Raw genomic sequence first — 13,836 nt, 5'->3', positions numbered from 1 at the left:
CGCTTGGAGAATTTGGAGCATTACTTTACTAGCGTGTGAGATGAGTACAATTGTGTGGTAGTTTGAGCATTCTTTGGGATTGCCTTTCTTTGGGATTGGGATGAAAACTGACCTTTTCCAGTCCTGTGGCCACTGCTGAGTTTTCCAAATTTGCTGGCATATTGAGTGAAGCACTTTCACAGCATCATCTTTCAGGATTTGAAATAGCTCAACTGGAATTCCATCACCTCCACTAGCTTTGTTCGTAGTAATGCTTTCTAAGGCTTAACTATAGGTTATTTTAGATAGTGGTATTATGGACACTTAACTTATTTATATTATTACTATTAAAAACAACTTTAACAAATTTCTTTGTATAGAAATCTAAATATAAACCTAACATAAAAACAAAATATTTCATTTGGATGTCATAATTCAATAATCAATTACAAGTCACTAGTAACTTCTTGTATTATCATCATTCAGGAACATAAGTCAACCTTTAAAGCAAGAACAAAATCCTTCAATTACAGAAGAAACTGATACATGTTGAATATTTGGAAAAATCAAAATAAGTACAAAGAAAACTACCTAAAAATCTATCATCTGAAGATGCTGCTGTTGTATTCAGTTGCTAAGTCATGTCCTACTCTTTGCAACTTCATGGACTGTAGCTCACCAGGCTCCCCTGTCCATGGGATTTCCAAGGCAAGAATATTGGAGTGGGTTGCCCTTTCCTACTCCAGGGAATGTTCCCAGTTTAAGGATCGAACCCATGAGTCTCCTGCATTGACAGGCAGATTCTTTACCATTGAGCTACCAGTGAAGCCTCATCATCCAAAGATAGTTTTTTTTTAAATATTCCCTTCCAATTCTTCCTAATTTTTAAAAGCTTAAAGTTTTCTTCATGTAACTATAACTGTGGGCATTTTCATTAAGTATTCAATAGTCACATTATATGAGTCACAACCCAATTTTTATTACTGCAATTACAAAAATGCATGCTTCTTATAATAGGGGAAAGCCATTTGGGTATTTTTAAAGATGAAACAAACAAAAAATTAACTTAAAGACTTCTAAGTAAAGAAAGCTGGCTAAAAAAGGACATTTCCTTTTCCTTCATCTCAGAATCTGACAAAAATGATTATAAAGGGATTTTTCTAAAGGCTAAAACTTATAAAAATGAAGACTGGAGAACATACAATCGTAACAATATAAACGAAGATAGAAAGGAGACGGACAAGAGGTAAACTGACTTTAGCAGACCTGAGAAATCTGATTTGAAGCTGGCACTGGAAAAAGCTTGGAATCAAGTTTAAGCTTTGGGATTGCAAATACCTTTATATGCTTTATACAACTTACATTCTATCAGTCAGTTGAAATATAATGTAGATTTACAGTAAGAGTAAATGTTGTGGCTTATAGTTATGAAAGCTATTACTTTTACACACAAAGGCATTAAGGACTTTCAAAAAGTTAAGACAAGAAAAGTGACAAAGTAATGCACACTTTGAGGACATTAGATAGATTTTAAGAAGATCATATCCATTTTTGAGGAAACAGATAATTTCAAATCGTTCAACCTAATATAAGTAGAATAGATTGATTATCTAATAATTCTAATGCTGCCCGGCACAGGAGCCATCCTAATATTAAATAAAATAGTCTTTAAAATCTAAATTTAGTTGTTAATTTCCGTTTAAGCCAATAGTAAGTACTGGAAAAAGTTCTACCTGAGAATTCTTCACCTTTTATGAGCGAATTCAAGTAGAACATGAACTTGTTACCTAAAAGTTCACAAGGAAAACAACTCCAAAATCTTGTACAATATCCATGATTAATACTACTAACCTACGTACGATAAATTTTCAAAACTTATAAAATATTTTCAGATTTATTCTTACACCCTAGCAGCTCATTCCATAATGGTGATCTTTACTTTGGTCTGGACCTCTATCACGTTGATTTTAACACTTAAAAGCAAAGAACAGCTCAACATTCTAACAGATCTACAGAGGAAATTCACCCAAACAAGAACAGGTCAGAAGGCTGTTCTTCAAGAAGGTAAAACTGATAGAAAACCTGATCCACCTTCATTTATTAATGAGTAACTGAGAAAACGAAGGAAATGACAAAATTGCACAGAAAAACAAGTTATGCAAAAGGAAAATTGAGTAAGCTGAACCATGCTTTAATGTTTTTGATGATGCCATAAACAATGACTACCATAACTAAAATTCTGGTCTAGATTTAAACCGCAAAAATGGGATACTGGAAGGGTAAATGCATGTGTTAGGGACACAGTGGTGACTCCCTTTTCTTTCACAATGGAAAGTAAATATACAAGGTTAAAATTAAGTTAAAAATAATAATACAGCTTGCAGAATTCCCGGGTTGTCCAATGGTTAGAACTCTTGGGCTTGCACTGCTGAGGGCCAGAGTTCAAACCCTGGTTGGGGAACTAAGATCCCATAAGCTGCACGGCATGGCCAAAAAAAAATTAAAAAAGCTTGCATATTGTCTTAAGAAAGGTAAGCACCAAAAGAATCAACCAAAAATGTTGAAAATTATGCTAAGTGTAATATGTGGAATCTAAAAAACAAATGAGCAAATATAACTTAACAGAAATAGTTACAGAAAACAAGTAAGATAGTTGCAAGAGGGGAGAGAAACAGATGAAGGAGATTAAAAAGTACAATATAAATGAGACACAGGTATGAAATATAGTGTTGGGAATACAGTCAACAGCAAAATAATATCTTTGCATGATGATTGATGACAACTAGACTTATCATGGTTATCATTTGGAAATGTACAGATTATCAAATTACAATGCTGTGGACCAGAAAATAACTACTATAATGGTGCAGGTCAATAATACTTCAAAAACAAACAACAAACAAACTGACAGAAAAAGAGATCAGATTTGTAATTACCAGAGGTGGGGAGGGGATTAGATGAAGATAATAAAAAGATACAAACTTCTAATTAAAAGATAAATAAGTATGAGGGATTAAATGTACATGATGATGCAGATAATTAACACTGCTGTATATTATAAATGAAAGCTGTTAAAGACAGTAATCCTAAGGGTTCTCATCACAAAGAAAAATATACACATTTTCAATCTATTTCTTTAATGTTTTAACTATAGGAGATGATGAGTGTTCACTAAACCTTCTGTGTTAATCATTTCACGATGCTGAAATCATGCTATTGAAGTCAAATTATAATGTGCACCTCAAGCTTACATGGCTACATGTCAACTACATCTTAATAAAACCAGAATAAATAAATAAACAAATATAAGTTAAAAAAAAGAGAAGAAAATCACTGCCTTGGTTGGGACAGCAACAAGTCTTATAAAACTGCTCACATAAAAATGTATATATAAATTTGACAAAATAAAAGACCTAGTTTACTGAAACTAGGTTAACTGTAATTATATATATCAATTCGAAATACATACATACATATGCCAAAAACCTGTAAAAAATATAAGACACACGTGGTTCCGTGTTAAGTAGCAGGTAAAAGAAGACAATTTTTATGGGAGGTTCTTAGGAAGAAGAAAATTTTTTTCTGGAGTATCACCCTTCAAATCGCTTACCTTTAACTGTCAAATTGAAGCAACCAAGTCTATCACCAGATAGGGAGTCTGCACCACACTGTAGCACCACAGCACTAGGCTGATACATCTCCATCACCTTTGAAATAATCTATGTATAAGGTAACAAATGTTAATATCTCTAAAAAACATTTTAGAATTCCTTTTCATTTTAAAAAATAGTAATACTTACAGGCTTAAATATCTGGCCATATGATTCATCATCTATACCATCTCTCATTGGAAAATTGACAGCATAGTATTTGCCTTTTCCTGCACCAATATCCTAAAATACATAGTGTAAGTAGATCTTAGAGAATACATTATAATAAAAAGTTTGACATATTTAATTATTCAAATATTTTAAAAAGATTTAAAAGAGTAGGTAACAAACCCAATTCTGAATTCATCTTATAGGCTGAGAGAGGAAATAATATAGAATAAGTATGTATTTCAACATTTATGGATATTTATAAAGCTGAAAAGAACCAATTCTAGTTAATCTGTAATGATTATTTTGGGGAGGAAAGAAATTTAACACAGTTAAGGGCAGTTTGAAATTAAATATTAACTCAAGAAATTTGTCATAAACAAAATACACAAGACAAATTTACCAGTCAAACTGTAGGAAATTCAAACTCTGAGCCAAAGAACCCTGCAGGACAGGGTTGTCCTGCATTGTCTCTAATGCAAAACCTTTTCTTGTGGCTCACAATCTGGTATGAGTTGATTAATACTGGTAAGACTTTCTTGAAGTTTTAACAGCTACAGACTAAAACACTGAAATCTGTCTTATTTAACTAGGCTTGAAATAAATTTTGTTTCTACTTGTTAAAAAAGTATCACTCAAGGCATTAATACCTCCCAAAAGAAGCAAAAGAGAGAAACTGAGTTCCAGCTACACACATACAAAACATATATACTTATTTTATTAATTATAATTTATGCATGTGTAAATCTATGTTTATGTATATGTGTATATATGTACACACACACACTATGAATAGTTGATTTTTGAACAACACTGGGGTATAAACAACAGCATAGTTGAAAACTTTAGTTTAACATTACAGTCTGTCCTCCATATTTACAATTCTGCATCTGTGGATTCAATTAACTGCAAATTGTGTAGCACTGAAGTAATTACTTAGTGAAAAAAGTCCCTCAGAAGTTCATAACCTGTGTTGTTCAAGAGTCAACTGTATAATTTTAGAAGAGATGGTAGAGACATTTCTCATTACAATTGACCTGTTTTACACAACAAAGGTTTGAATGGTGGGTCCACTTTTGTGCAGATTTTTTTTCCAATAAATGTATTAGAAAATTTTTCTGGAGGTTTGAAACAACATGAAAAAACCTGCATGTGAACTGCACTTAGAAATATTTTTGAAAATTAAGAACAAAGTATGTCATGAATGCATAAAATATATGTAGATGTACAAAATATGTTAATTGACCATTTATGTTATCATGAGGCTATTAGTATTCCTGCTTTTGGGGAGTCAGTCATACGCAGATTTTCAATCGCAGGAGAGTCAGCATCCCTGATCCCCTTGTTTTTCAAGGGTCAATTGTATAATGTCTCAATATATATGAATCTTTAGGATTACTAATACAAATACATGTTATTCACTTTTTTCTCATGGAACAATCTCAGCTTGAATCCATTTTTTAAAGAGCATAGTTTACCCTTTACCCTTCAATATTAGAGTTGTTATGATCCAACTTTTGATGAAAAAGCATGAAATTACACACACACTCCCACAATTTTTCTTAAAGAATCTAAATTTTTATATAACTAAATACAAACTAAACACATATGGACAAACTAAAATGCTGTAAATCCTGAGACTTCTGTAGTAAAAAAACACAGTCGGAATACACATTGACACTAAGATTTCAGAATACAGAAAGTTGGTTAGCACTTCTCACTCGAGTTAAAGGTGAATTAAAAGCACTTCTCACTCACAGTTCAGAACTGCGGCCCTTATTGGACCAAGTTTTATACCCTCCGTAACTACTACTACACCTACGACGACTACTACTACTACTTATCACACCTTTGTTTTTTTTTCTTCCATCTACAGACTACTGATCTAATAATAATGCAAGCATAGTTTTAACAACGATCTAAGCTCACAGTAGACTTCTTTTCTGATTTAGAATGAATTCTCAGGTAGAAATGGTAGTGTTTACTAAATTATATAATACTTGAACTTCATGAAAGTCCAAATACAACAACACGTACAATGTAGGAAACTGATCTTAGTTTCCTAAACTTGGGGATATCTTTTAATACCTAAAGGGAAAAGAAATGTGACATTTCATAGGAGTATAAAATCTTGAGAGGAAAAGAGATGTTGAAAGTCATTTTCAATCTTTAAAACACACATTTTCCAGTATCTTCCAACTTCAAACAATTCTAAGTACACTGTTAGAAATTAAACAGAGGCTTCCACTGCCATTTCTGAGATGAGTTAAAATTACACTGTCTTGCAGTGTAATTTCTTTAAGCTTAAAGCTGGGAAAGTTTTTGCTTAATTTCCATCAGAGTGCAATGGTTATAGACAAATTCTACTGGTTTAGAGCAGTGGTTCTTGAATTTTAGTGTGCAGAATAGAATCATTCAGAATTTCTGGAGTCTGAGAATATGTGCTTTTAAGTTCTCCAGTATAACTGACTCTGCTAGTTTAAGGATCATTGGGAATCACTGGTCTGTAAGATAAGACCAAGTGGGTAAAGGCACTGGATGAGCTACCAAGGCAAGAAAGAACTGAAAATATAAATTATTTTAAAAGCCACATAATTTAAACTGAAATAAATGAAACAAATGACCTCCTACCCACTTACGGGTAAAGAAAAGTTTCATCATCTGCACTCTTACTGAAAGAACACAACCTTGTGATCAAACAATTAAATCATATATTTGAAGACTACTTTAAGCCCACTCTAAACTTTTGGTTGTTAAACTCTAACATAAGGACATATCACAGACTTAAAACTTACCTTAACATAATAGTTTAGGACTAATGTTGAATGGCATGCTAAAAGAAATCTCCCATATAATACAGCTAAATTAAAAGCAGCTGACCCTCCCCACAAAGGCCTATAGAGTAAAAAGATGAGAATAAAATGGAAATGGTAAACAAATTTTTTGCTTTGAGTTAAATGTATACTGATATGTATTTCTTTAGTGTTTTTAAAGTTCATGTTTTCTGTGCCTTTTCATTTGTAGACTTTATTCCTCAATAAAAATCTTTTTGTTTAAAAAAAAATAAAAGCAGCTGTATAAATTTTTGAATAAACTTCAATGTGCTTGTAGTTTGGTTCAAAAATCAAAACCTCTAGTGAAGCAAAAAGAAAAAAAAAAGGTGGGGGGGACTTCAAAGCACTAAATGAAAGAAGATAACAGAAATATAATAGAAATAAATGTGCTTAATATATAAATAGGCAGGCAGGATAAGCTATGATATTCTTTTTCTCCCTAAATTGCGAGGGAGTTGGGGGATAGAAATGAGGGGGGAGAGAGGGAAGCCTAAAGAAAAAAAGAGATTAAAGTCTGAGTAATTAAAGACAAATCACAAAAAGAGGGCAATACAAAAACCTTAAAAAGACTCTAGTCAATTATTTTATCCCACCAATCTTTATGTTCAATAGCAATATAGGCTACAATCAAGTAGGGTTTGATGATTCAAACTTAACATCAAAAAAACTGCTTCATGCTTTGTGGATGTTCCAAAGTATTTATTCAACCAAATAAAAAGCTCAGCAAAAGAAAGCCCTTAAAGTTATTGAATTTTTGCTTATAGTCAGCAAAAAAGTGAATTACAACAACATTACAGCACATAAAAATGACTTAATCTTTCATATAAGCTTCAAATTAATGATCCAGAAAAATATTAGTTCAGGTGTAAGATTACTAACCTCCTCTAGGTTCATCTCATAACATTTATTCAGACAGAATTCAACCTTACCCTTAAGTCTCCTGTTCCAGGAAAGTATTCCCCATACTTATGGAATGATACAGTCATTACACGATCTGTTGTATAAAAAGCCTCCTCAACACCATCACCATGATGGATATCAATATCAATATATAAGACTCTCTGATGATACCTGCAAACAAAGCCATAAGTTTTCAATAAGGTTTTAAGACAGGAAGAACTACCATAGATTTAGGACACCTGTTTTTGAGCTCCCACATTCCAGAATGTTTAATCCCCTTTCTTTTCTTTACTTCTAGCCTAAGAGACCATTCAAAGAGACCACCCTCAAGTCAGAGTTTGAACCTCAGATCTTATAAATCTTCTCTTTACAACCTTTATATCTAGGTAAGAAAATGTATTTACTTTCTGAAATATCTCTTATTCTGCTTTGAAAACATAGTGCATGTTTCTATATATTTATAATTAAAGATTACACCTTAGTTACAATTGCTACTGTAAAGCATCTCACATCTCTCTAGTAAATCTTTAGTATTATAAAATAGGGTGTGACACAGTTCAAATGCAGACAATGGCTTCTGTACAGTCTTTGAGAACATATTTTTTTTTACATTTTTAAATGACTGAAAATATAATCAAAAACATTAATTTCATATGTGACAATTAAATGCAATTTAAATTTCAATGTCTTTACTGCTACTGCTACGTCGCTTCAGTCGTGTCCGACTCTGTGCGACCCCATAGAGGGTAGCCCACCAGGCTCCCCCATCCCTGGGATTCTCCAGGCAAGAACACTGGAGTGGGTTACCATTTCCTTCCCCGATACATGAAAGTGGAAAGTGAAAGTGAAGTCGCTCAGTCGTATCCGACTCTTAGCAACCCCATGGACTGCAGCCTACCAGGCTCTTCCATCCATGGGATTTCCAGGCAAGAGTACCGGAGTGGGGTGCCACTGCCTTCTCAATGTCTATAAGTAAAGTGTTAACAAAATATGGCCATGCTTGTTTGTTCACTATTCTCTATGGCTTCTTTTTCTTTCCAACTGAATGGCTGTGACAGAAACCACAAGCTTCTCATCACTTGACAGTGCTGCTTGGAGAACGACCAATCACAGCGGAATCCGAATGCATTTTCAGAGTCACAAGTATCATCATTCTGGACATCTTATGTTAGTGATAACTCATGTCAAAACAAGAAATAAAGAAAGTGAATGTCATATATCATCCTTTCAAGGCACAAGGAAGTGATGATTTTTATGGAATTAGATGGTATAGTACTATTATTCATTTTACAATACTACCACAGCCATGTTAAAAGAATGTAATACATACAGGCTGACAAAACAAGACTAAGCCCTCACAAGAATATCCTCAACTCACAGGAAAGCAACATTCAGAAACTTAGAAAACAATGTCTCATCATAGACTTTCTATAAAATAATAAAATAAAAATAGCGTGTAACGGGCTTCCTTCACAGCCCAGTTTGTAAAGAATTCGCCTTCAATGTGGGAGACCAGGGTTCGATCCCTGGGTTGGGAAGATCCCCTGGAGATGGGTATAGCTACCCACTCTGGTATTCTGGCCTGGAGAATTCCATGGATTGTATAGTCCATGGGGTTGCAAAGAGTAGGACACGACTGAGTGACTTTCACACAGCGTGAACAGTGTCTGAATGGCTCAAAAGCTGTTTGCTGTTAATTAAATCAAGTTTGTACCAGTTGAAGAAATGTGTCCAGAGAAACTGGACTAAGCTTGTTGACTACTAGCATGCAGGCAAGAACTACTGCTCTGAGATGAAGACACAGGAACCAACACCAACAGTGAGTTAAAACAAGGCAAATGATTTCAAGTGGTTTTCCTGGCTCTCTATTAGTCAAATAACACAGCTCAGTTGTTTATTGAGTCAATATCTAATTTTAAGTGACTGAAAAATCAGCCTTTATAAATAGCATGCATGGAATAACTTCAGGCAAGAACATTTTCAATTTGAGAAAAATACCAATTTGTTACAATCTTAAGTAGAATCGGCTAAGATGTGTTATCTAATGAGAGTTTAAAAAAAAAAAGTCTAACTTTGTAAATCTCCAAAATCACAAATACCTCTATAGATCTTTCTCTCCAAGTGACAGTCAAGAAAAACTTTAAAACTGATTCCTTTAGCAATTTAGAGATAGAGATAATTATATCCATTAGTAGAGAACAAAACCTCCTTTAGCAATTTAGAGATAGAGATAATTATATCCATTAGTAGAGAACAAAACCTCACTCTATGAGGGAGCTAGGCAGTGAACTGGTCACATTCAACAGGTAAACAAATTTCAACACAGGTTTCAAATTTTTTTCTTGAAAAGTTAAAACTTACAAAATGTTAAAACACAAACTTCAGGTCACGTCATTTTTTTTCAATAGTTAGAACTACATCTCCAATCTAAACTGTCAAGCTACTTCTAATACTTTTAGGAAGGTACTTAATAAACTCTCAGACATTAATATGCACTTCTCATTCTTAATCATACAAGAACTAGCCAAATTTCCTACATTTTTACAATGGTTTAGAATGAATCTGTACATGATTTATTAACTATTTTCAACCCATTGTTCACGTTTTAAAAAAGGCACAGTTTTTTATTATAAATTAAAACACTTTTTACAGGAAAAATGTCAAACACAATGAACTTACTTTAGTAATTCAAGGATGGCAAGCACAATATCATTAACATAACAGAATCCTGATGCTTCTGATTTCTTAGCATGATGTAATCCTCCAGCCCAGTTAACAGCCATATCAGTTTGTTGTCTGTTTAATTTCACAGCACCAGCTAACAATTAAAGATAGGAGAAATTTTTAAATGTTCAAAATTAAAAGTTACTATAACTAGAGAAAAGCCCTAGAGGAAAGAGGATGTCATGCATAAGCAAATGAGTATAAAATCATAGGAGGATCACTGTCATGGGCACTAACAGTTTCTCTTTAGGTAAATATTTTCCTGTAGCTGTGATCTGGTTAAATCAGAGCACATAGTTGGAAAGCGGTAGTGACAATGGTAGCTAGAAGAAAGGGAGGAAAAAGAAGTCTGTAAGTGAAAATGCAACTGAAGTAAAAAGCTGCAAATAAAAAGTTTGTGACATTATGATCACAAAACTGGGGGGGGGGGGTGGCGCGCCACTGAAAACAACTGTAACTGTAAACAGCTATACGCATACTATACGCATACTATACACATACTGCTTTTGTTACGAAAATCAGCCACTATTAAAGCTTGTTTCAAACAAACATCTCAAAAAATACACACAAGTTTAAATCAACTTTTAAATTTGACGAAATCAAGACACTTACCAACTGAGCCACCAGTTGAAAGCTGACAAAATTCAAAAAGTCCATCAAACACTGGACAGTCCTCTCCGACATTAACTGTGGAAGACGGATTTCATTAATTTCAATCCATTCTGTGAATCAATGAAAGCCTTTTCTTACAAAAACTATATCCTAAAAATAACATTTGTTTGATGCATTCATAAAATATGCATATCACAGTAGTAAAGTATGCAATTTTATCCAAGGCAGTTAAAATATTTTATCTGAAATACTGCCACCAATTCTTAACATGATTATTTGTGGAAAATATCTGCTTTTTAAACAAATCAATAGCTATCAAAATAGAAAAGTATTTGGTGTTATTTAATTAAAATATGAGGTTAAATTTCCTAGGCATTTCTCCTTAAATATACAACAGTAAATTAATAAAAATCCTAAAAAGTTTAAATTTAAGTCCAATTGCTTTATGATTTACATTCTTTAAAACTACTTTAAGTATACAGAACATCCATAACTTTGAAATGTACTGATTACCAAAAAAGTATAACAGTTGGTTGCCCACATCCATGGTTAATGTTAATCTTAAAAGATGGTTAAGAATTAACTAAGCTCCTAACAGCCAAGATGCAGATGAGAGAGACTTATGCACAAGGAGACAACACATGCATATAGATACACAGCACATCACAACGTATTTAGCTTCTCAGTACTGAGAGGACGAAATAGACATAGATCGTACAACCCATTCTCAGTTCTCCTCACCCCTCAATTTATATCCTCTTCAAGAAAAAGGGTCATTACTTTGTATAGCTTTGCACATCCTTCATTTATTTTAACGTATACATTTTAGCTTCCTGCTCTTCAGATATGACCATTATCTTAATACAATTCAGAATTATGTAAATTTAAAACCAATCCTGTTAGTTCATTTTATCTTAGGGCTATGACTTAATCTAAGCCTAAATCCCCATTGAAAAAACAGGGGCAAATAATATCTATTAATATTAATTAATAATACAACATTTTATTGAATCAAATTTGAGATAAATAAAACGTACATCAAATTCTATGAATTTATAAGATGTCTAGCAACTATACTTAATTTAGTATTACTGAACAAACAATACTGTTTTCTTTTAACAAAATCATTACTGAAGTCCATCAATAAAAACATTGGAATGAACTCCAGTATCAAGCTTTAAAAAACACTGTTCTAGTCATTTTAGAAAGACATCTTGCACTCTATCTTCTTGCATTCAATCTCTTATAATAAAATATCTACAAAATAGAACACTGTATAGAAGAGAATCAAAAGCTTCATTGATACAGCAAAGGAAAATACAGATATACATACAATTGTCCCTTGGTATCAACAAGGTATTGTTTTTAGGACCCAGATGATACCAAATTCTGGGGATGCTCAAATCCCTTATACAGTATTTTCATACAACCAATGGAACATCCTCCCATATATTTAAATCATCTCTGATTACTCTCAATACTTAATACAATGATAGCTGTATTAAGTTGAATTAAGTTGTATTAAGTTGAAAGTAGATAGTTGTAATGGAGAAGGCAATGACAACCCACTCTAGTACTCTTGCCTGGAAAATCCCATGGACGGAGAAGCCTGGTAGGCTGCAGTCCATGGGGTCGCTAGGAGTCAGACACGACTGAGTGACTTCACTTTCACGCATTGGAGACGGAAATGGCAACCCACTCATATTCTTGCCTGGAGAATCCCAGGGATGGGGGAGCCTGGTGGGCTGCACACAGTCGGACACAACTGAAATGACTTAGCAGCACCAACAGATAGTTGTAAATGCAATGTAAATAGTTGCCTACAAGAGGCAAATTCAAGTTTTGCTTTTTTGGAACTTTCTGGAATAGTCTGGATTAAAGCACACAAATAGAAGACAAGAAATATACACACCAGACTAATGCCAAAGTACAGTCATATTTTTAAAAGCAGGGGAGTGAGGTTTCCCTACCAACATCCACTATCTCAAAGTTAACACAAACCAAAACAAAGAGCAAAGAACATCCAAATAGCTCTTTGGCAGTTTGGCAGACCAATAAGCTTCAGGTAGGCTGCTTTTTGTTTGTTTGTTTGTTTTTTAAGCAGTTTTAGTATTGTCATATGGACTTTTAAAAATAAACAAACAATTAAAATAATTAGATCAGGAAAATATCTAGATTTAGGTAACTCTAATTGCAAGTTCTGAAAGTACTTATTTATACTTATCACTACTAATATACACTTTTAACATAGAAACGTACATCTCTGCATCTGCTTACTATACTCAGACATGTTATCTGGTCTTATTGAACGTAGAAATTTGATGTACTCATCACTGTGGTATTTTGTCATTTCTTCAGCAGTGGCTTTATGGGGCCTCTGTGAAGAAAAATAAATGTCAGAATTGTGGAATTACAACTGGTTAGATCAGGGTTACCAAACACAAAGTATACAATGTCCCCTACCACTATGCTCAAAAGAACTAGGTCTGCCAGAATAAAAGAGATAAATTTCAAAGCAAATCCAAATTTATACATGTGTGTTTCAGAAAGCAGTAATCAATTTCAAAAACAATATTCCTTTAAAAAGGATTACACAGGTCTAACACCAACTATGAATTAATCACTCCTTTTCTTTTAGTGGAAATGGGTCAATCCTTCTAAAGACAAACCCATGTGCAAAAACTCTACTTTCTAACATTTTTTATCATAAACCTTCTGCTCCATAGCCAGTAATTTCATCACTGACCATTAATTTTTAGGAAGGTTGAGACTCATCCAGGTAAAATGAGACTCGTTTTCTATTAGTTCACAATCTCTCTTCCTTTTCCTTTGACTATCCTAATCATCCTTGCTCCTAGGAAGTTCACTTCATTTATGACACCCTTCTTCCACAAGGCTTCCTGAATGCAATTCCTATTCAACTCCTCTTCTCTAAATGTCTATGATCTCAAAGAAAGATGCTTACACAT

General features: G+C 33.5%; 1 protein-coding gene across 1 annotated transcript in view; it reads right to left on the bottom strand.

The window, feature by feature from the left end:
* HDAC2 (histone deacetylase 2) overlaps window positions 1-13,836 on the bottom strand; it is a 35,171-nt gene that overhangs the window by 8,033 nt on the left and 13,302 nt on the right. The window contains exons 3-8 of the mRNA XM_061427534.1: window positions 13,127-13,244; window positions 10,868-10,942; window positions 10,211-10,349; window positions 7,561-7,702; window positions 3,780-3,872; window positions 3,590-3,698 (exon numbers count right to left, since the gene is read on the bottom strand). Coding sequence (XP_061283518.1) covers window positions 3,590-3,698; window positions 3,780-3,872; window positions 7,561-7,702; window positions 10,211-10,349; window positions 10,868-10,942; window positions 13,127-13,244 — 676 coding nt within the window. The remainder of the gene's footprint in view (window positions 1-3,589; window positions 3,699-3,779; window positions 3,873-7,560; window positions 7,703-10,210; window positions 10,350-10,867; window positions 10,943-13,126; window positions 13,245-13,836) is intronic.

Source organism: Bos javanicus, chromosome 9 (genome assembly GCF_032452875.1).
Source record: "Bos javanicus breed banteng chromosome 9, ARS-OSU_banteng_1.0, whole genome shotgun sequence".
Taxonomy (NCBI): Eukaryota; Metazoa; Chordata; class Mammalia; order Artiodactyla; family Bovidae; genus Bos; species Bos javanicus.
Note: the sequence above shows the minus strand (reverse complement) of the source record. Positions and strands in the feature narration are given on the sequence as shown.